The sequence below is a fragment of the Stenella coeruleoalba genome (assembly GCF_951394435.1).
Source record: "Stenella coeruleoalba genome assembly, chromosome: 3".
In the NCBI taxonomy this organism is placed as follows: Eukaryota; Metazoa; Chordata; class Mammalia; order Artiodactyla; family Delphinidae; genus Stenella; species Stenella coeruleoalba.
This window is the reverse complement of record NC_137148.1, coordinates 162,515,445-162,537,279: the sequence shown is the minus strand read 5'-3', so window position 1 is coordinate 162,537,279 and position 21,835 is coordinate 162,515,445. Positions and strand designations below refer to the sequence as shown.

Here is a 21,835-nt window from a genome sequence, read left to right as displayed (position 1 = left end):
ACACGGCGGAGCAATTAAGCCCGTGCGCTGCAACTACTGAGTCTGCACTCTAGAGCCCGCGAGCCACAACTACTGAGCCCGTGTGCCACAACTACTGAAGCCCACACGCCTAGAGTCCATGCTCCGCAACAAGAGAAGCCAACGCAGCGAGAAGCCAGTGCACTGCAACGAAGAGTAGCCCCTGCTCGCCACAACTAGAGAAAGCCCGGGTGCAGCAACGAAGACCCCACGCAGCCAATAAATAAATAAATAAATAAATAAATTTTTTTCAAAAAACAGGAAATTGACGGTACGATGTAATGGACTCAGGTACCACACCTTATTTCCTGGAGTTGTAAAAACAAACAAAGAAACAAAACAAACAAATAAAAACATTTCATTCGTGAAGAATTTTTCCTTTTAGAATTTCTATGCAATATTCTTAGGGAGAGAATGGAGGGCAGCAAGTGTGGTGGTTAGAGCCAGATCGCCTGGGTTCAAATTCTGCCTGGCTCCTCACGTGGTGCCTGCTCTCAGATGAGTTATTTTCCCATTCCAAACCTCAGTTTCCTCATCTGTAAAATGGGGATCAAAGAGTACTGGGGCCCCAGTGAGTCCTGGGAAGGAAGGTAAAGTATATAATAGGAGTATTAACATAGATAACAATGTGGTCACACAGAATGTCTTCATGGAGCATCTTTTTTTTTATTGATGTATAGTTGATTGACAATGTGTCAATTTCTACTGTACAGCAAAGTGATTCAGTTATACGTATATATACATTCTTTTTCATATTCTTTTCCGTTATGGTTTATCACAGGATATTGAATTTATTACCTGCACTATACAGTATTTTTTAAATAGAATGCGCTGTTTGCATGTGGAAAGATGAGTGTGATGTATTGCTTAGTCAATCAACAAACCCACAGTTTATCCAGTTTCTTCCACATGCTCTCTCTCCATGCCAACTCCAATCTCTCCTAACACGTGTCACTGCTGTAATTTCACTTTTATTCATACAGTTGTGCAGCTGCCGACTGTCTCCCTCTGGACTGTGAGCATGGGAGGGCAAGGACCTGATCTGACTTGGTCACTGCTGTGCACAGGGCCCAGCACGAATCGGTGCTCAATAAATATGCTAAGTAGAGCAGAACCCACCATGCTGGAGGTTGACTTGGGAAAGAAGCTGCATTTCTCTGTGGACCCTGACAGCCCTGGGAGATTAGGGGCTCACAGCCACAGAGAGCCAGGTGGGGGAGGCTAGGACTGGAGCTGGATTCAGATCCCACCCCTAGGATCTCCAAGACTCTTCGCATTGCCAGCTCCTGCTGGGTGTGGCCTTGGGGGAGGTGGGAGAGAGTGGAAGCCCACGGGACCCCATGGCGCCTTCTTGGGGCTCCTTCCTTTTGGCTCTGCCAGTTCAGGGACTGGATGGGCCTTTTGGCCGAGTTAGGCAGAGTGACATCTGGGTAGACATGTGCGTTTCAAAGGGTGAATGCCCCTTTTTCTCCATGTGGTCTTGAGATGTGTGAGTCCTTTCGGGGCTCAGACTAGAGGATGGAGAGGGTGCTTTTGTTACTGAACCAAACTTGGGTCTGCTCACCCACGTGCAGTAAAGCCAATCTACTGACAACAGGTTGTGGTGAAGGAAAGTGCAGGGTTTATTGTAAGGTGCCATCCAAGGAGAAGGGTGGCTCCGGTGGCTTGTGCTCAAAAACCCCAAACACCCAGAAAGGTTTCAGCAAAGCATTTTTCAAGGCCAAGTGAGGGAGGTGGGTCGCAGGGTATGTGATCAGCTTGTGCTGATCCCTGACGGTCCAGTAGTTAGGATTCCGTGCTTTCACTGCTGAGGGCGCAGGTCTGATCAGGGAACTAAGATCCTTCAAGCCACGTGGCCAAAATTTAAAAAAGAAAGAAACAGAGAATAAGAAAAAAAAAAGATGCATATAGTTTTCTAGCAATTTTCCTTTTTTCCTGTACTCCTTTTGCGAAGTGGGTTCTGGTAATCCTCAGAAGCTATGAATGTAGTGGCAGGAGGGGGAGATGGGGGAAGCAGTTTCCACCTGCAACTTAAAACAGAAGAAAACAAAATTAAGGAAGATAAATCTTTTTTTTTTTAAGAACTTACATTTTAAAAAAATTATTTGTTTATTTATTTGGCTGCATTGGATCTTCGTTGCGGCACACGGGCTCTCTCTAGTTGTGGTGAGTGCGGGCTTAGTTGCCCCGAAGCATGTGGGATCTTAGTCCCTAACCAAGGATGGAACCTGAGTCCCCTGCATTGGAAGGCAGATTCTTTTTTTTTTTTTTTTGGCGGTACGCGGGCCTCTCACTGTTATGGCCTCTCGCGTTGTGGAGCACAGGCTCCGGACGCGCAGTCTCAGCGGCCATGGCTCACGGACCCAGCGGCTTGGCGGCATGTGGGATTCTCCTGGACCGGGCCACGAACCCGTGTCCCTTGCATCAGCAGGCGGACTCTCAACCACTGCGCCACCAGGGAAGCCCCCCCTTTTCTCTCTTTTTAAGAATCTAACCACTAAGCTCAGCCCACTGCCTGCTCCCGGGGGGTGGGGGTGGGGGAGAATTTACATATAATTTTTTAACGAATGGAAAATATTCTGTCTAGTGGAGGAAACATAGCTTACTCAACCAGTCCACTGCTGTTAGACATTTATATTCTTTCTGCTGTTTTAGAATTGGCAACATTGTTGCAAGGTCTTGGTGTGGAGCAGTTCCCTTCATTTGCAAGACCGCCTTAGTATAAAATTTCAGAAGTGAATTACTGAGTTGCAGGGTGTGACACTTTTATGGATTTTGAAACATAATGCCATTTCTCCCCCACTTAAAAGAAAATATATGTCTACCAGTTTCACGACAACCTTGCCAGCACTGAGTTTTATGATCCCCCTCCCCCCTTTTTTTTTAAGTGGAGGATAGTGTATCTTTTTAAATTTGATAGGTACCTTGGTTCACACTCTTCCGGTTTCCGCTGTCAGAAATACAATTTAAACTGGACTGGAAGAAAATAGAGGAGTATTTTCAAGGGATAGGAAAGGATGACGATTTTCTGAAGCATCAGGTACAGCTGGATCCAGGATTAAACACGGCCAAGACTCTAAAATGAAAAGATGGCCATGTCTGTACCAGACTCACATTACTCCAGCTCTGCAATTCCAGGAGACTTCCAGGGAAGACCTCTGATTAGTTAAGCCCGGGTCATGTGTCCATGATGGGGGGAAGGAAAAACTGTGCTGACAGCCTAAAATAGTGGCCCATGCAAACTCTCACGTTGCTCCTACAAGTCAGGGTCAAGAAGGCTTAAGTGTGCAAATGAGCAATTACAGCGTGGTACAATTACAAACCAGGTAATGATGAAAATCAATGCAAGGTACTGAAGTTCAAAGTATAAGAGAAGGAATGATTAGATTTGGGGGGGGCAGTCATTGAAGAATTCACAGAGCAGCTATGCATTAGTGAAGGGCCTGCCAACTGCTAGGGACAGAGTCCACACTCCAAGTGAATTAAGCAATAAAAGACAACTTGTTGGGGATTCCCTGGTGGTGCAGTGGTTGAGAGTACGCCTGCCGATGCAGGAGACGCGGGTTCGTGCCCCGGTCCGGGAAGATCCCACATGCCGTGGAGCGGCTGGGCCCGTGAGCCATGGCCGCTGAGCCTGCGCGTCCGGAGCCTGTGCTCCGCAACGGGAGAGGCCACAACAGTGAGAAGCCCGCGTACAGCAAAAAAAAAAAAAAAAAAAAAAAGACAACTTGTTGGGCTCATATAAGTGGAAAGTCGCACCTTATGACTTCAGATATAGCTAGATCCAGGGGCTCAAACTGTGCCTCTTTTCCACAGAGGAATTCTATGTTAGATTCAACCTGCAGAGAGCTTCTTCCAGAAGATCAATCGGGATGGCACTGGGCTTTCACTATTGCACTTTAAAAAACCTCTATGAAAAGCACTTTTCTCCCTTCTGGCCCTCAGTAGCCGTCCCAAGGGTGAGTCTAATTGGCTTTGGTTGGTCACTTGCTCCTCTTTGGCCAACGACTATGCCCAGGTGGACGGAGAACTCCGATTGGCCACCCCTGTGTTGAAAGAGCTGACCAAATCTGCAGTAACCATAGCCCGCCACACGGGGTCACCCAAGCAGAATTTTCAAGGATGAACAGGAGTTTGTCAGTTATGCAAAAGGAGAAGGACTGAACATAGAAAAGTCTAGAAAAGTCAGAACGAGGTGAACCAGCATGCAATTTTCTTCCTACTTCCACCACCATGTTGACGCTGGAGCACTTCATGTAGCCCAGTTTATGTTGTTTACATCAAAGCGGCCTTTACCCTTGGCAAATAAGTCTCGGCTGGTCACACTGATTCCTCTAGCCCAATCGGCATATCACTGTTGGCCACTTACTAGCATCCTGCACACTTCCCTGACCTCACCAGCAACACTGGGAGCATCCCCAAGCCAATGATAGAGGGGAAAATAAACTCTGCCCTGACCCTGGGTGGGACCACTTTGAGACACAAGCTCTTATGCTGTCTCCCTAAGGTCCACAGCTGGACTAACCCTCAGGTGCCCACTTTGTCACCTGTTCATTGGCATCCACTGCAGGGATCCTTCCCTCCCTGTCTCAGGTCTCCATCCCCAGTGGGGACTTCCTGGGGTCACCCCCTGAATACTCCATGTGTCCTTGAGTCCTCATCTCAGGGTCAGCTTCTGGGGGAGGGCAGACCCCAAACTAAGACATGAAGGACAACTGTGGGTCCAAGGCTACCAGGTGCTTGGCACTCTATATGGGTTTCACATGTGATCACTCCACACAGTAACCCTGATTTGCAAAGATGATCACAGACTGTCCCCGACTTATGATGGTTTGACTTCAGATTTTTCAACTTCATGATGTGCAAAAGCAATCATTCAGTAGAAACTGAACTTTGAATTTTGATCTTTTCCGGGGCTAGACATACACTCTCGTGATGCTGGGCAGCTGGCAGTGAGCCTCAGCTCCCAGTCAGTCATATGGTTACAATGGTAAACAACTGATACACTTAAAACTATTCTGGTTTTTACTTTCAGTACAGTGTTCAACACATTACGTAAGATATTCAACATTTTATCAAATAGGTTTGTGTTTGATGATTTTGCTCCACTATAGGCTAATGTGAGTGTTCTGAGTACGTTTAAGGTACGATGTTTAGTAGGCTAAATGTATTAAATGTCTTTTCAATTTACAATATTTTCAACGTATGATGGGTTTATTGGGACGTAACCCCATCGTAAGTCCAGGAAGATCTGTATTCCTGTTTTTTTTTTTTTTTTTTTTGCGGTACGTGGGCCTCTCACTGTTGTGGCCTCTCCCGTTGCGGAGCACAGGTTCCGGACGCGCAGGCTCAGCGGCCATGGCTCACGGGCCCAGCTGCTCCGCGGCATGTGGGATCTTCCCGGACCGGGGCACAAACCCATGTCCCCTGCAACAGCAGGCGGACTCTCAACCACTGCGCCACCAGGGAAGCTCCTGTATTCCTGTTTTTAACGAGAAGGGAGAGGGAGAAACATGCCTGAGTCACTCAGTCCCTTCATAGCAAAGCTGGTCCCCAGACCCCTTTCCCCTCACCAGGTCCTGGAGGGTAGATCAGGGTAGACCTGATGCAGGGGAATCTTTTATTGAGAAGCTGAGCATCAGGGGCTCCCTGAGCTGGCTCTGAGAGGAATAGGGACTTTACAGCTGGAAGAGCTTGGCTCTGGGCTTGGTAAGAAAAAGCTCTCGGGAATTCCCTGGCCGTCCAGTGGTTAGGACTTGTCAGTGACACTGCCAGGGCGGGTTCAATCCCTGGTCGTGGAACTAAGATTCCACAAGCCACGTGGTGCAGTCAAAAAATTAAAAAGAAAAGAAAAAGCTCTCGGGCCAGCGCTGACACTAAGGAGGCCTGGAAAAGGGTAGTCACTGGAGAACACCTATGTCTCATTTACAGACCTGAAGGTCAAGACATCTGTGAAAGTCAAGGCAGAGGAAGGAACCCTCGATGGTCATCCAGCTGGACCTTTCCTGGAAATTTAGGCTGCAGATATGCTCATGAGTGTGTGAAAGTACATGCATGGTCACCTAGGAGACATGAACTATTCAAATGAATGTCTATGTTCAAAGGAATCATAGCTAATACTTGATGTAGTGGGTTGAGTATTGTCCCTAAAAAGAAATGTTCTAGCATATCTTGGATAACATAGATAAGTTCTAACCTCCATATCTGTGAATATGACCTTATTTGAAATAAAGTCTTTTTGCAGATATAATTAAGGATCTCAAGATGAAATTTATCCTAGATTTAGGGTGGGTCTAATAAGAGAAAGGAGTGTCCTCATAGAAATGAAGAGGAAGATCTGAGACAGAGAAAAGCCATGTGATGTCAGAGTCAGAGACTGGAGTAATATGTTTATAAACCAAGGCCTACAGGACTTCCCTGGTGGCACAGTGGTTAAGAATTTGCCTGCCAATGCAGGCGACACGGGTTCGAGCCCTGGTCTGGGAAGATCCCACATGCCGCAGAACAACTAAGCCCGTGTGCCACAACTACTGAGCCTACATGCCTAGAGCCCGTGCTCTGGAACAAGAGAAGCCACCGCAGTGAGAGGCCCACACACCACAGTGAAGAGTGGCTCCTGCTCGCCACAACTAGAGAAAGCCCGCACGCAGCAACGAAGACCCAACACAGCCAAAAATAAATATAAATACATTTATAAAAAGATAAAAAGAAAGAAATAAACCAAAGACTACAAGGATTGCTGGGAGAGAGGCATAGGATGAATTGTGCCTCAGATCCTTCAGAAGGAACCAACCCTGCCAACACCTTGATTTCAACTTCTGGGTCAAGTTTTATGGTTTAAAGTCACCCAGTTTGATCCCTCTGTTACGGTAGCCCAAGGAAACTAATACCTTTTCCTAATTATTTTGTTTACCGGCTGTCTCCTCAGTGGGCTCCTAAGCCTCAGGAGGGCCTGGAGTTTTGTCTGGTTTATTCACTTATGTGTTTCTAGGAGCGGGTCCATAGTAGGTGCTCAATGTTGCACACCCGTGTATCAAGTGCTCAGTATGTGCCAGATTCTGTTCTACGTGCTCTTCCGTGGCTTAACTCGTTCTGTCCTCACTGCAACCTTCTAGCGCATACACTATTATTACGGCCATTTCAAAGGGAGGCAAACTGAGGCTCAAAGGGCACAGCCGGGATTCCAACCTACCAAAAGACATGCCTTGGATAATGGTCAACTACAATCATGAGACTCAGGAGAGGAGGGGCCCGAAGGGAGACATAAGCACATCCCAATAACAACCAAACAGCTTCCATTTCTCTCTCTCGAAACTGGAGGTAATAACCGCCTTCGCCCACGGCGTGGAGCCGAGATCCGCGAGGGTTTCGCGTGCGCATGCGCTTTTGCCCACAAGGCCTCCTGCGCCTGCGCACATTGCTCCGCCCCCTTTTGCAGCACTCACGGCGGCACTTTACGAGTCTGTCCCTCATTTCTCCTGTGAGAACACGGCCCGCCCCGCCCTCGTGCTTAGTAGGCCTCGCCTTACTCTGCATGGATTGGTTGTCCTTCCCACGAGCCCCTCTCTGACTGGCTCGCGTCGCTGCCACTCCATTTCAGCCTAGTGGCGCGCAGCGGGGCTGCTACCGGCGGGAACGTGAGCGGCGGCGGCGGTGGCGGAAGTGGCCGGCGAGCCCGGTCCCCGCCGACACCATGGTGAGGGCAAGACGACGGGGGAGCCGGCCGCCAAGGGCCCTCGGGGCGGGTGCTGGGGCAGGGGGTGATGCGGAGCGAGCGTGCCATCCGGGCCTCGAGTCCTCCCACCCCCGGCCCGAGGGGGTGGTAACTGAGACCGGGGACGGCAGGGGCTTCTTTCAGGACACCCAGCATGTCGGTCTCAGGGGAACTTGGGACTGACCGAACGTGTAATCATAGTATAGCGGTGTAGCCGCAGTCTTCCCATTTTTCAGGTGGGGAAACAGGCCGGAGAGGAAAGAGACCCACCGAAGGGCCCGGTGAATGCCGCAGAGTGACTTTTCGGGCAGGGAAGTGACTCCGAGTGCATCCGACCCAGTCTAACCTCATAGATTGTAAAGCTAGAGCGCCAAGAAGTAGGGGGCCGGTGTGCGTTCTCAAATTAAACCAATTTAGGGAATTTCAGGGCTTGTAAGGCCCTTAGAATGCTAGCCGCACAACCTCCTGTGCCTCTCTTTTTCAGGCTGACAAACAGACCCAGAGAAGGGTTTGTTTCTTCCTGTGTCACACAGTATATCGTTCAGAGGGAGAGGGGGTATTTTGAGCTAAGGATGGACTAACTGCACCCTCCCAGTTCACAAAAAGAAAAATTGAGGCCCTGACAGGAAGCCTCCCCAGGGCCATGGCGCTCACAAGTTGTGGAAGTTGTAGATCTAACCCAGAGAATGTCTGTGCCCCCAGCGTATGACAGGGAAACGGAGGTCCACACAGAGGAATTGAGAGCTGAGAGCTTCTTGGGAGAGTACCTGGCCCATCAGCACCTGAGTTGCTCTGAGATGGTTGCACATTTTTCAGAGCCGACCGTGAGGGCTCGCTAAATTCTCCTGGTCAGTGTAAGGATGGAGAGAAGGAAGCAGGTTCCTCTCTGCTGGAGGGTAGAGTTGGTCTGAGGGACTGGGCGTGGAGACAGGATCTTTGTCTTTTATCTTCATATAGTCTCAGAGCCTAGAACAGTGTCTGTGTGAAGTACAGATTCATTCATTCAACCTGTTCGCGCCTTCTGAGGAGTGTTCAGGAGTGGACAAGGCATGACACACTGCCTGTTCCCTGTGGTCAGGGCAGGGCAGGGCCGGAAGCAGAGGTGTGGGCGAGGGAGTGGGTGGTCTGCAACCAGCTTCCTGAGTTGGGAGCCTCAGGATACTATTAGGTCTAGTCCTGGATTGGTCCAGGCCTGAGGGTCAGACCCCAGGCGTTCTGAGAAAGGCCAGAAAAAGGAGTTCTCATGCCTAAAGCTCTTTTATGACTTTCCCGACTCCAGATGACCCTGTCTCCCCCTGAACTGGGTGTTTGGCCCTTTCCTGTCTCCCTGGCACCTTCAAGTGTCTTCCATCCCCACACCCCTGCCGCCGCCCCTTCCCCTTGGCTTTTAAGTTCACCGAGGATCCTCCCCTTCCCTTCGGCTCTGTCTCCAGCACAGTTTGGGGACAAGGACGTAGAAGATGGCAAGATGTGACCACTGCTTGGCATTGCTATCCCAGTGCCACCTCTCCTTTGAGCCTCTCCTTTGAGCAAGAATCCCCGCTGCCCCAAGTGCCTCCCTTGGTGGTGTGTGCTGTATTTGTTCAGAAAATATTTACTGAGTCCTTCACGTGTGCCTGGCCCTGGTGTTCAGTGCTGGACAAAGTCCACACCCTCTGAATTTTCCAGTCTAGCAGGAGGCTTGTGGCACTTCCAGTCTAGCCAGGGAGACATAATAAATAAACAAGTTAATTAGAGACTGGCTACGTCCTATAATAGAAACAGCAGAGGGTGGCCCAGGTGGAAACCGTGTTCCCTCCATGGGGTTATAATGAGGGCCTGGCCGAGGGAGCAGCCACCAGCCTGGGGAAGGGCACCCCAGGCAGAGGGAACCGAGGAACAAAGCTTGGCCAGCAGCACCGGGCATGGTGTGTGAGGCGCTGAGTGGGCCAGTTTGCTGGACCGTGTCAGGCCTGGCTCTGGCCCGCCTAGGGGGCGGCTGCGCAGGCGAGGGTTGTGGGCAGGTGCTGGACCCATCTGTGTTGCAGCCGTATTCTGAGGGCACACTGCCAGCAACAGCTAAGGAGGCTGTGGGTCCTTCAGGGCTGTGCTGCCGGTAGCTGGGACAGGGTGGCAACCTGAGAGGGACTGGCATAGAGGCTCTGTATGCCACTGAAGGACGTCTGTGGGTCCCCTGCTGGCAGGCATCAGCCTACTTTCCCCGGCTTTAGCGGGATCTTGCTCCATGTCCCTGGGCAGGTCCCATCTGCTCTACCGCTGGTGCCTCATCTAGAGGGGCCTTGACTGTACTGCTGTGACCCTCCCTCCACCTCTCAGCACTGAGTCCATCTTCATTCTCGCCTTCCAGGGCTAAGCTGGTCCTGTCCCCTCTCTGCTGATCTGGGAGGAGGACCTAGGTGTGTCATCGCCCTGGTCCAGATTCCCATTGTGGGCACAGAGAACAGGCTTGCCCAGCAAAGCGTGAGGCTTCTCCGTTGTAAAATACCCTCTGGGTGTGTGGCTCGCGCACGCGCGGCTGAGCCTCCAGCTCTCCGCACCCGGCAGCATCACACAGATGCATTCCGGAGGAGAGGGCAGGAGCTGCAGGTTGGCCACATTGGGACCCCAGCCTGCCTGCCCACCCTCCTCGGAGCAGCCACCTCCTCTCCACGTGGCTCCTTCTTCCTCCTTATCGTGCCCTTCCAGGAAGCCAGTGCAGGAAGTGGGCTTGGGCCTGGCTTCCTGCCGCCCCTGGATCTTCCCCGGGTGGCTCTTAGGGAAGGCCCGTGGGATGTGAGATATCCCCCCACCAAGCCCTTCCATAGGGAGCCATCTCTGGGGGTTGAGGGCCCCTTGTGGCCTCCTGAGAGAGGCCACACAGTCCCCACCACCTGGAGAAGCAGCTGCCTCCTATTGGAGGGTGAGGGTGGGCTGGGACTCCCCTGCCAAGAAGTCCTGGGGCTCAGGCCAACTTAGGATTGCAAAGTTGCTCGGGCAAGGTGTGATCCTTGCTGAGGCAGTTTCCCATCTTGTGGGGCCCTTGGTCTAGAACCTTCACCTGACTATACTGGATAGGCTGTCACTGGACCCTGGACCCAAGCACTGCCACCTGAGCCACCGTTCTGGAGACCCAGAGACAGGCCCCAGTGTATGGGTTGTGATTTGTGTACCTAAAATGAAAAGAACTGACTTATTTTCCCCGGTTACACTATATGTTTTTTATAAAAAAGAAATTCAGCAATAATGGGAAAAGAACTATCTTGAAAGTTCACCTTATCAGGGGGCGTTTTTAAATCCCATCCTTTATCTGCTCTCACTTGCAGTGACCACAGGCTTCTTCTGAAATGTTTCTTCCTCTCACCTGGTGAATTCCTCTATGAACACCCAGCTCAGATGTGGCCTGTGATTGGGAGGCCAGTTGCGCCTGGCCAAATCACTCTTGGTTCAATCAGAGCTGCCCCCTGAGCCCCCTGTGGGCTCAGCGTGAGCTGGCTTCTGACAGATGGGGTCAAGTCAAGCTCCGTCTCTCACTAGCTCACTGGTGCCGGGCAAGTTCCTCAGTCTCTAAGCTGCAGTATCTCCGTCCATAAAGTGGGTGTGATGATAACCACCTACCATGCCGACAATGAAAGGCCTAGCTAGAGCTGCATGTATTAGCCTGGATGTATCTCAGAAACATCAGTGGAGCAAAAAATTCAAGCAGCAGCAGAACCTGTGTGCTGTGATGCTGTTGATAAGCATGGAGGGCTACACCTGGTCCTGTCAGGGGTGGGACTATATGCAGCCTGAGCTACAAAGAAATGCCCGGAATGGTCAGCGCCAAGACCAGAGGGCAGATGCCTCTGCAATTGCAGGGGTGGGGGTGTTCCTGAGACTTTTCTGTCCTAAGCTAGGAGGCAGGTATGTGTCCTGGGCTTGGGCAGAGTTCAGAAGCTGCATTTCTGTCGGGGAATGTGTGCTCCTGGAGTCTCAGCCCTGCCCAGAGGCCAGGGCTCCACAGCGCTGGCTGATGAAACAAGTCATGTGCTTTTGTTTGCCTTTCAGCTTCCTTTGTCACTGCTGAAAACGGCTCAGAATCACCCAATGGTGAGTACATGCTGGTCTGGGATGGCACATTTCAGCGGGGACCAGCCTCAGCACAGGGACAGGGACACTGGGCAAAGGGTGAGGTGCCTCCAGCCAAAGCCACTTCCTGCCTGTCCTCTTTTCCCTCCCACATGCGTCAGGACCTGTGTCATTTCTGCTCCTGATCAGAGTAATACATGCTTATTAAAAGTGTCAAATACTAGAGACTCAGAGAAAGTGGAAGCCCCTCTTCGTTCATCTTCCCAACAATTTAACTATTCTTTGATATACACACATCTGGACTTTTAACGTGTGTGTAAGCGTGAATGAGTTTTTAAAATATGGATAGGTTCATGCGATGCTCATTCCCTAAGCTGCTTTGTCCTTTCGTGATAAAGTGTAGTATCTGTCAATATGTCCTGTTGTCTTTTCTTTTTTTTAAATTCAGACGTTATTCACATACCATACAATTCAACCTTTCGAAGTACAGTTTAGGGACGTTCAGTACATTCACAGTTTTGTGCAACCACCACCTCTATGTAGTTCCAGAGCAATCCTGTCACCCCAAAAGGTGACCCAGTCTCCATTAGCAGCTGCTCCCCTCCCCCTCCACCCGCCCCCCTGCCCCAGCCCCGGGCAACCACGAATCTGCTTTCTGTCTCTGTGGATTTGTCTGTTCTGGACATTTCCTGTAAGTGGGATCACACAACATGTGGCTTTTCATGTCTGGCTTCCTTCACTTAGCATGATGTTCTTGGGGTTTGTCCACATTGTAGCATGTGTCAAAGCTTCATTCCTTACGGCCAGGTGATATTCCATTGTGTGGATACACCACATTTTATTTATCCATTTGTCCACTGATGATGGACATTTGGGTTGTTACCACTTTTTGGCTATTCGTGAAGATTTTAGCTGCTGGGAACATCCGTGAACACATTTTTCCATGGATGTATGTCTTCGTTTCTCTTGGGCAGATAGCTGAGTTGATTCCTTTTATTTCTTTTTTTTTTTCCAAACTTGAAAGTGATGACTTTACAAATCATATTTTAAATCTTAAAGTGGTTGCCAAGGGAAACGGGCAGAGTAGCTGGAAAATGTCTGCAGCACTGCAGAAGGCAGCAGGAGAGCGCATGATGTCTGCCAGGTGGCCGTACGGGGACTCGGCTGTATCGTCCTGCAGGCTCGCCAAGATCTCACCCTCGCCACGTCACTGTCACCCACCAGCAGGAACTTCAGCAGGAAGTCATAGGCACGGACCAGGCTGCCGCTGGCGCTCATTATGCCGGCGCCTGCACCCATGCCCAGCCCATGGAACAATACAGAGGTGGCGGCTGTGAGCCCCGTGCCTCTCCAGCCCTGAGAGTTGATTTTTTTTTTTAACTTTTTATTTTATGTTGGAGTATAGTTGATTAACAATGTTGTTAGTTTCAGGTGTACAGCAAAGTGATTCGGTTATACATATACATGTGTCTATTCTTTTTCAAATTCTTTTCCCATTTAGGTTGTTACATAATATTGAGCGGAGTTCCCTGTGCTATACAGTACTTCCTTGTTGGTTATCCATTTTAAATATAGTCCTGTGTACATGTCAATCCCAAATTCCCTAACTATCCCTTCCCCCCACCAATCCCCTCTGGTAACCATAAGTTCATTCTCTAAATTGATTCTTTTTTAAGTCTCAGCCTTTTCCTAGCAAAAGCCTGTCTTCTGCATGACGCGCTTTTCCGGAAACACATCAAAATAAGCAAGTAGTTATTGCAATGAAAAACAGTTTTTCCAGACCACCAAGGATCACATGTGTGCCATCACCGGGCACCTGCCCGGCCCCCGGCCACCCTTACTCATTCCTTTAAAGATGTGGGGGGGGGGGGGGTTGTCTGTTTCTTTCTTCCGCACACAAAAAAATGGTTTCATCGTAGAAAGTCTACAATGCCCAGCAAAGCGTAGCGAGAAAGCAGAGCGTGTCTCCTGTAAGGTGGGCCCCTGGGGGCCTGGGCACCGTGTGCTGTGGCCAGTGGGTCCGAAGAAGACACGAGGATGTGTCTGAACGAGGCCTGGTGGTGGTGGCCTGCTCTTCGGGTAAGTCTGCACCCCTCTTAGGGCCTGAGACTGACGTGGGACCCGTTTTCTCTCCAGTTGGTGGAGCTCAAAAACGGGGAGACGTACAATGGGCACCTGGTGAGCTGCGACAACTGGATGAACATCAACTTGCGTGAAGTGATCTGCACGTCCAGGGTGAGTGCCCTCCGCCCCGAGTCTGCTCTCGCTGCCTGGGGGCCTTGGGGCAGCTCCGGTCTGGTGGGCAGAGCGAGTGGGGGTCGTGTGGCCAGGAATGCGCACTGGGACCTGGGGCTTTACAGAGCCTCAGCATCCTCGCCTCCAAGTGGGGTAAAAGCCCTTCCCTGGACGTGTGGGAGGAGTGGGAGGGTGCCTACCGCAGCCTATACCACCAGTCATCCTGCCAGGGGCAGGGCCTCTTGCAGGGGCGGGGCCCGAGGGACTAGTCAGGATGTTGGGGGGAACAGCCGGACAAGGCTCCAAGTCTCTCTAGTGCCCTGGACTTTGCACCTGCGGGGATGCTGCCCAGCAGGCACTGAGCTGCTCCTGCATCCCCGGGTGCCACCCCTGACCAAGAAGGACTTAGGCCTGGGGGGTGCTTCTGGCCATAAATCCCTGCTCTACAGGGAGGGGGTGGGCTCCAGGGCAGGCCCCACCCTCCTTGTTAGCCTCTGCTGCCTTTGGTCCTGGCTGTGGGCATTGCCCACCATGTGGGCCGTGGTGGCGTGACTGGGGGATGTGCAGGCCACCACGGGGCTTGTTTCCCCTGAGGCCTGAAACCAGGAAGTGCAGGGCCGGGGTGGGGGAGAATGTTCCCCAGGGTCATCCCTGCCTTGGGATGATCCACAGAGTGATGAGGACGGTGAGGAAGGCAGGACTCCCTCCCCCTAATCTGCACTGGGTTCTGCTAGAGCTTTCCTTTCACCTTGATTCCAGTCTCTGTCCCCCTGCCCAAGATAGCCCCTCATGTTACAGGGAGGAAGCTCCTGGAGGGCCCAGGCAGGGCCCGGCTGTCTTGAGCCACAGGCAGTGTGCCCCAGGGCTCACCACGCCAGCATACGGCAGAGCACAAGGCAGCCACTCTCACCCCGGTCTGTGCTCCTGGACAGTTCACACCCCAAAAGGCAGACAGAGGGCTGTGACCCCCTACCCTCACCTGCTTGGCTCTGTGACCTGCTTCTTAGGACCGAACTCCTGGTGGCAGGCGTTTCCAGTGTGCCTGTGGCAGACGATGCCACAGTGCACAGCTGAGCGCTTGTCCTTCTGCACACCGCTGTTACGTCTGTGTCCACTTCTGGGACCTAGAACCAATCGCTGGGTCTCAGGGCAAGGTCCGTCCGGCCTCCATGGCCAGCCGAGACTGGACACGTGGCTCCCCCTGGGGAGTCCCCCTCTGTGACCCAGCGGTTGGGAGGAGAGGCTGGTGGGAGGTACCGTCTCACGCAGGCCACGCAGAGTCCTCACCTGTAAACAGGTGATGGCAGCCCCTCCTTCCCTTGGGTAGCAGGTGGCTGAACAGAGATCCCAGGGGCTGAGAAAGCACGGGAGAGCAAGGGTCGGGAGGCATTTAGCTGCCCCCATGGAAAGCACAGTAAACCCTGTTCCTACAGGGAGCGCGCTGGGCTCGGCCTGCCCTTGGCTGAGGGAAAGCCTCGCGCTGAGCCACCGGCCCCGGCCCCAGCCCCAGCCCCGGCCCTGAGCTTCCACACAATCATTGTTTCTGTCTGGCTGTACTTTGCATCCCCACAGACTTGGCCCCTCGCCTACCATTTCTGGGAAAGGAATGCTCTGAGGCCTCTTGGGGTTCCTGTATGGGTCGGGGGCTCTCGTGTGTGTTCCTGGGAAGAGTTGGCCCGCAAACATTCCATTTGTCCCTGCCGAGTACCTCCACTGGGCTGGGCCAGATCGGCCCAGGCACCGCTGATGAGTGTCATGCAGGACTGGGGCTTGCAGGGAGGCTGGAAGCAAGGCCTGTTGAGGACTGGAGTTAGCCAGACGTGAAAAGGTGGGAACAGCGTGTGCAAAGTGCTGGGGCCCGGAAGCCCACCGTGTGTGTTCCAGAAAGTTCCATCTGGAAGGCACATCGAGTGCCGAGAGAGGGCAGCCAGGGTGGGGCTGGATCTCAGGCCCTCTGGAACCACACTGAGGAGTTTGGACCTCGTCCTTGGGCCAACGGGGCGCTGATTGGGATCTAAGCAGGGAGGTGTCTTGGTCTGATTTCTAGGCGTGGCGGGGGAGGGTTACCAGGCTTCTGGCCTGGGCAACAGGGGTGGGGCCGGAGAATTCATCTGATGGATGAGGCCCCGGGCTCCCGCCCAAGGGCAGTAGGAGGTAGCGTGGAGGGAAGGCCTTTTGCTGGTCGCAGGGTATATGGTGGTGGTGGGGAAACAGTCAGCATCCTAAGAACTGCAGGGTTGGCGTTGCTCAGGAGTCTGCAACTTTACAAGCCCCTTGTCTCTCTAGCCTCCAATAGCTCTCCTGAAAACTGGCATCACTGGGAACTGCCCCTGGCTGGCCCCAGACCTGGCTCCCCACCCCCGTCCTGGCCCTCTTCACCCATCACGCAGGGTCTCTGTCCTGCTCACTTGTGTCCCATGCCCAGCTCAGACCCTGCCACGAGATACTTGTGTGAATGAATGAGTCAGGGTGCATAGAGAGGGTTCCAGAAGGTGAATTCTGGAAGGCTGGGGGCAGGAGGGGGAGGAGCTGGGCTGTGGCAGCACCTGGCGCGTGGGACAGCCTCACCCCTCTCCAGGCTTCGGGCTGCATCCCCCACTGGAGGACAGGCTGAGGACACGGAGGCTTCTCACGAGGCCCTGCCCCACCCTCTCTCATGTGTGAAGGGCTGCCAAGGATCTGGAGAGATCCTGCTGGAGTGCGGCCCCTCCAGTGTCCCGTCCAGGACGAAGAACTTTGCAGCCTGCGGGGCCTGCGGGGGCGATGCCAGGTGCAGGCGGCCTGAGGGGACAGATGCTGCCCCGGCCATCTGCACCTGCTCTGCAGGGACCCTACCACCCCCCCCAAAAGATCTGACACACACACCCTCTCTCACAGGACGGGGACAAATTCTGGCGGATGCCCGAGTGCTACATCCGCGGCAGCACCATCAAGTACCTGCGCATCCCTGATGAGATCATCGACATGGTCAAGGAGGAGGTGGTGGCCAAGGGCCGCGGCCGCGGTGGCCTGCAGCAGCAGAAGCAGCAGAAGGGCCGCGGAATGGGGGGCGCTGGGCGAGGTATGCCCTTCTCTCCCTGCTTCCTCCCTAGCAGGCTGCTGGGGCCTCCCCATTGGCGGGGGTGACTCTAGCACGTGGCATCCGTCCCGGCCCAGTGTTGACATTCTTGGCTGGTGCCGTCATGGTGCCGAGGGCCTGGCTCTGAGCCCCTCCTACGTGGAGCTGGGGGGCTGTGACTCATGGGGCTCCTCTGCAGAACAGCTGATGCTGCTGGTTGCGGCCTGTCCCCACCGCAGGAGCCCAACCCGGGGAGCCCAGCTGAGTCCTGGTGGTCAGTGCTGACCCTCACCCACCTGGGCCCTCCTGCCCCACAGTGGCTCTCAGTGCTCCCTTAGGTCTGGGTCCAGGCCCACATAGACCTGGGACTTGAGCCCTGCCTGTGTTTCCTGGCAGGTGCTCTGGGCACCTCGCCAAGGCTCAGTTTCCCCTCTGCAGAGAGGGTCCCACAGTGCCCGCCTCACTAGACTGCGGGTGAGTACCCCAGCGCGGGGCCCCGGCATGGAACCCTTCCCTGCTATGACTCCTTTATACAAAGCCAAGGTCATGCCTTTTGGATAGATCCCAGCACACCACCCTGAGATTATAAATCTGGCATAAAATTAAACTTGTGCAGTCAGCTGGGGCCTGAGCCCAGAGGCCATCTGCAGACCCTGCCCTTCCCGCCTCCCCCGCCCGGCTCCTGTTCTTGGAGGGACCTGGCTTTGTCTCTTGCATCTGGAGGGGCCTCCTGTGTGCCAGGCCCGGGGCCCACCTTGGGGGCTCATGGGCAGGGCTGGGAAGGGCACAGGAGCCAGCCATGAGCTGAGGCTCACGTGACAATCAGAAAGGAGCCAGATGGAAGAGGGCAGGAGGGCACCCCAGGTGGAGAGTAGCCTAGGATGGGGGTGAGCAGGGTCCCAGGGGTCCCAGGACCTGTCCCCGGGGCTAGACCCTTCACTGGAGGCCACCACTGTCAAGTAAACTGCCTGAAGGAGCAGGGAGGACGGGGAGAGCGGCTTGCTCGGGCGGCTCCGAACGGAGGCCACGGGGCCTTCCACAGCCAGTGGGACTCTCACAGGGGTCCCCGCATAGCCAGGCTCCCCTTGGCAAAGCTGGTCTTGCCCCATGAGACGTGAGGTTAGGCAGACCCTGCCAGCATTGGCTTCTGTCCCCAGAGGGCCCCCTGCATGTCTGTGGAGGAAGGGGGCCTGTGTGTACATTTCTATGTCCCCATGCTGCCCTGATCCTTCTGGGACCTCCCTGGGCCGGGGGCATGCCCTCCCTCCAACTACTCAACTCCCCCAACAGCAGTGCCATTGTTCCACGTAAAATGTATTTTGGAAACAGCCCCACCACTAACTGCAGAGGTCAGGGCTCAGGAGGCTCCCCTGCCCCTTCTCCAGGCTGGACACACACAAACCACCCAGTCGTTTCTCTCCTGGGCCAGATGCGGGTGGTGCCAGAGCAAGGAAGGTCCAGGTCCCCTGGTGCAGCTCCCAGCCTCACAGCTGGGGGTCATTGCCCCATCCCTGGACTGAGTCCAGGCCTTGTCTTAGTTCGTGCCCCCCCCCTCCTCCTGGAAGCCCTTCTGGCTTTGTCCTGGTGACTGCCCTCCACCTTGGCCCCCAGCCCTCTCTTCCAGGAAGCCCACCCCAAGCCCCAGTGTGACTTGGTGCCAACCTCTGTCCTCCCTGGCATCCTTTACACCCCTGGGGGGCCTGGTCTGGTCCCTTGTCACACTGAGAATGTTCTGGAGCACTACCCATGCCCAGCCCTGGTCGACACTCCATCTCAGATTCTCAGCCTGCCCTTCCCGCCAGAGGTGGGATCACTGCCCTCACTTTATAGAAGTGGAAGCTGAGACCCAGAGGGATTAAACAACTTGGCCACAGTCTAAGGATTCCAGTTCCTGGTCCCAGTCCACAGTGGGCCTCCCAGCCTGGCTCTGCTAAAGCCCGTTTCCCCTGTCTCACAGGTGTGTTTGGGGGCCGGGGCCGAGGTGGAATCCCAGGCACCGGCAGAGGTCAACCAGAAAAGAAGCCAGGCAGACAGGCGGGCAAACAGTGAGCCGCCCCTCTGTTCCCCAGAGATTGAGCCACCGCCACCGGGCATCTGCTTCCACCCACAAGGCCGCGTTTCTACTCTCCAGTTTGAGTCTGTTCAGAACAAAAAGAAGAGGCAGGTGTTGGGGGAGGACCCCCCTGCCTGTCATCTTGTGATCCTCCTCTTTTTTTGTCAGCCAGCAGTTCTACAGTTGGAAACGTTATTCTGTGCTTCTGGTTTTGTGAAGTCGCAGCCAACTTGATTCCTGAAGATTCTGTGTTTAATGAATCTTTAAAGCCCTCACTCTTGTTTTAAGGGCAGGCATTTTCCGAACAGGTTTGTTTTGCATTTTGTGTTAGATCCCTGTGTGACGAACAGACGGGAGGTTTTTATTTTAAGCTGTTTGCACTGAGATTGACAGCCTGGAGAGTTTCCTAAAACACGGACCCCAAAATTGCCTTTTCAAAACGAATCCAGGCGAACGTATGCCTCAGAAGCTGTTCTGGGGGACGACGCTGGGCCCTGTCCCTTCACTTCCTCTCTCCCTCTTTGTGTTACAAAAATAAAAACAAATACAACTACAAACTGTAAATCCATTAATTCCTTTTGAACCACTGGGTGCATCTAGTAGGTAGTGTCCTCAGGAAATCACAGCCCCATGCAAGAAGTTGTCTTTTGTACCCTGTGGCCTCTCACTGAGGGGAAGCAATTTGTTGGGACACTGGTTCCCATGTCCCTCAGCAGCCTCTTAACAAAAGGTGGAAGGCAAGACTGGGCTCTGGGCAGTAGGCGACCCCCTTTTCTCTTTGTGGGGAGGTGGGGGGAGGAAAGTCCCAGGTGGGAGCCAGCGGGACACCTACACCGCCTGGCGTTGCCACCAGTGTTCTGCCCTCCGTCCCTGTTTTGCAAGCACCATTCACACCAGAGTTCACCGAGAGAGAAGCCATGACAGGCGGCTGCTTCGAGGAACACATGAGGAAGGTTTTCGTGAACCTTTTACCTCTTCTTCAAGTCAGGGCACTGCCTCTCCACAACCCAGTGATTTGCTTGAGACGCTGAGCCAGCACTTGTGAAAATGTTTCCGGTGACATGGTCTGCTGACCGATATTCCTGGGAACCGCAGAGACAGGCTGGTGTTAGGAGGCCAGTTCCTGTGGGTGCGGGTTCTACCTGTCACGGGTTTGAGACCGGTTCTGAGGGGTGATCGGAAGAAAAGGTGGTGGTGCCTGTAGAACTGCCACTTATCAGGTCTGCAAAGTGCTGGCCTAGCTAGCTCGAAGACCTCTGACTAAGATTTCACAGCCCCGTCCTGTCTGGAGAGCGCCATACCCTGCCGCCACTCTCACCCCCATCATTGCTTCTTCCCCGGGCCCCCCCTCCAGGGACCTGCTGCTGCCTGAATCCCTGCCTGGTGACAAAGCAACACTTTGGCGTAGGTTGGGGACAGGGGTGTGAGGTCTGAGTGTGACCTGGGCCCTGAGAACCCACCTCCCGCATCACAGACGTGGGCTGTGCAGGGGGCCGGCTGACATGAAGGCGCAAGAAGAGAAGGACGGTTGGGGAGGGAGGGGGCCGTGTTCACAACTCCCCTCCCCCATGGCCCTGGACGCAGAGTCCCATTATGGCCTCCAGGGCCTTGCTCTGGGGGGCTAGGTCTCCCCCCTGCCGGGCGCGGGTCGTCTCCAGTCAGGCTTTGATGAAATCCGTGGGGCTCTGGTGTCCTGCGCGGCTGTTAATGGGAAGCCCTTTAGGAGCCCCGCCCCTTCCTGCTCTCCGCAGTTTGGTTTTTCTTCCCTTACCCGGCTCTGGACCAGGAACGTGTTCAGACGTTCCCAAGGGCCCATTCGCAGCTCAGGGTCGTGGGTCCCGGACGCGCCCCGTCTCCGCGCGGGGGCGCATCCTCGGCGTGCGTAAGCGCGGCTTCCCGCCCGCGCCGCCAGCCGCGCCAGGCAACCCTGACCTTTCCAGCCGGGCAGTCTGGGCTCTCATTTCTCTCCTTGCCCGCTGGTGATATGAGCCGCTTCCCCGGCCCTGGCCGCATAGGTGCCGTGGGCTTCCGGAAGGCGTCGTCCTCCTGAGCTGGGTGTCGGGACAGGCCCGTTTTCCAGTCTTCTTCCTGGTTGGTTTCAAGAAACCAGCCTCAACCCCTTCAACAAGAAGAGAAACCAAAAGTGCTGGCCTGGTTCCCACAACTCGGCCTCCTTCTTTCTCCCCTTCTGATGGTCTGTCCCCAGGGATTTTCACCCCCATCAGCTGACTGCTGCATGACCTGCAGCCTGCGGGCTACCTTACGTGTAGGTGGTTAAGTGTAGGTGGTTCCTGTAGGCCCCGACCTCCTCCCCTTGGAGTTTGCTCCAGCTGCTACAGGTCAGGGAGACCCACACACCCAGGGTGTGACTCAGCCTGGGGCCAGCGCCAGCCTGGATGGCCCTGCTGCCTCACCCTGGGGCCATGAGTCCATTTCAGAGACCTGGATTCAGTGGGCAGCCTCAAGCAGCAGCCCCGCAAGCTGGTGGTGGGTGGGAGGGTGTCTCTTGCTTTCCCGCCTGCACACGCTTCTGCGCGGATTCCTCCTCTCCTGGGCCTCACCTGCTGCTCCAAGAGCACCTCCCCCGGGAAGCCCTGCCCCCAGACTGCTGCCTCCCACGTCCTCCAGGCAGGCTTGACGGCCGCTGTCCTCCCCACCCATTCAACTGGACCCTGGGGTCCGCGTGTCCTGGCATCAGCAGCATGTGTGCCCC

The 21,835-nt window shown here is 54.2% G+C and overlaps 1 protein-coding gene across 1 annotated transcript; it reads left to right on the top strand.

Moving 5' to 3' along the window:
• Positions 1-7,399: 7,399 nt before the first annotated feature.
• Positions 7,400-20,272, top strand: LSM4 (LSM4 homolog, U6 small nuclear RNA and mRNA degradation associated). The gene is made up of 5 exons (XM_079917218.1): positions 7,400-7,714; positions 11,756-11,797; positions 13,913-14,011; positions 16,889-17,072; positions 19,027-20,272. Exons 1-5 carry the CDS (start codon positions 7,712-7,714, stop codon positions 19,116-19,118), a joined length of 420 nt encoding a protein of 139 aa, XP_079773344.1. The 5' UTR covers positions 7,400-7,711; the 3' UTR covers positions 19,119-20,272.
• The last annotated feature ends 1,563 nt before the right edge of the window (positions 20,273-21,835 follow it).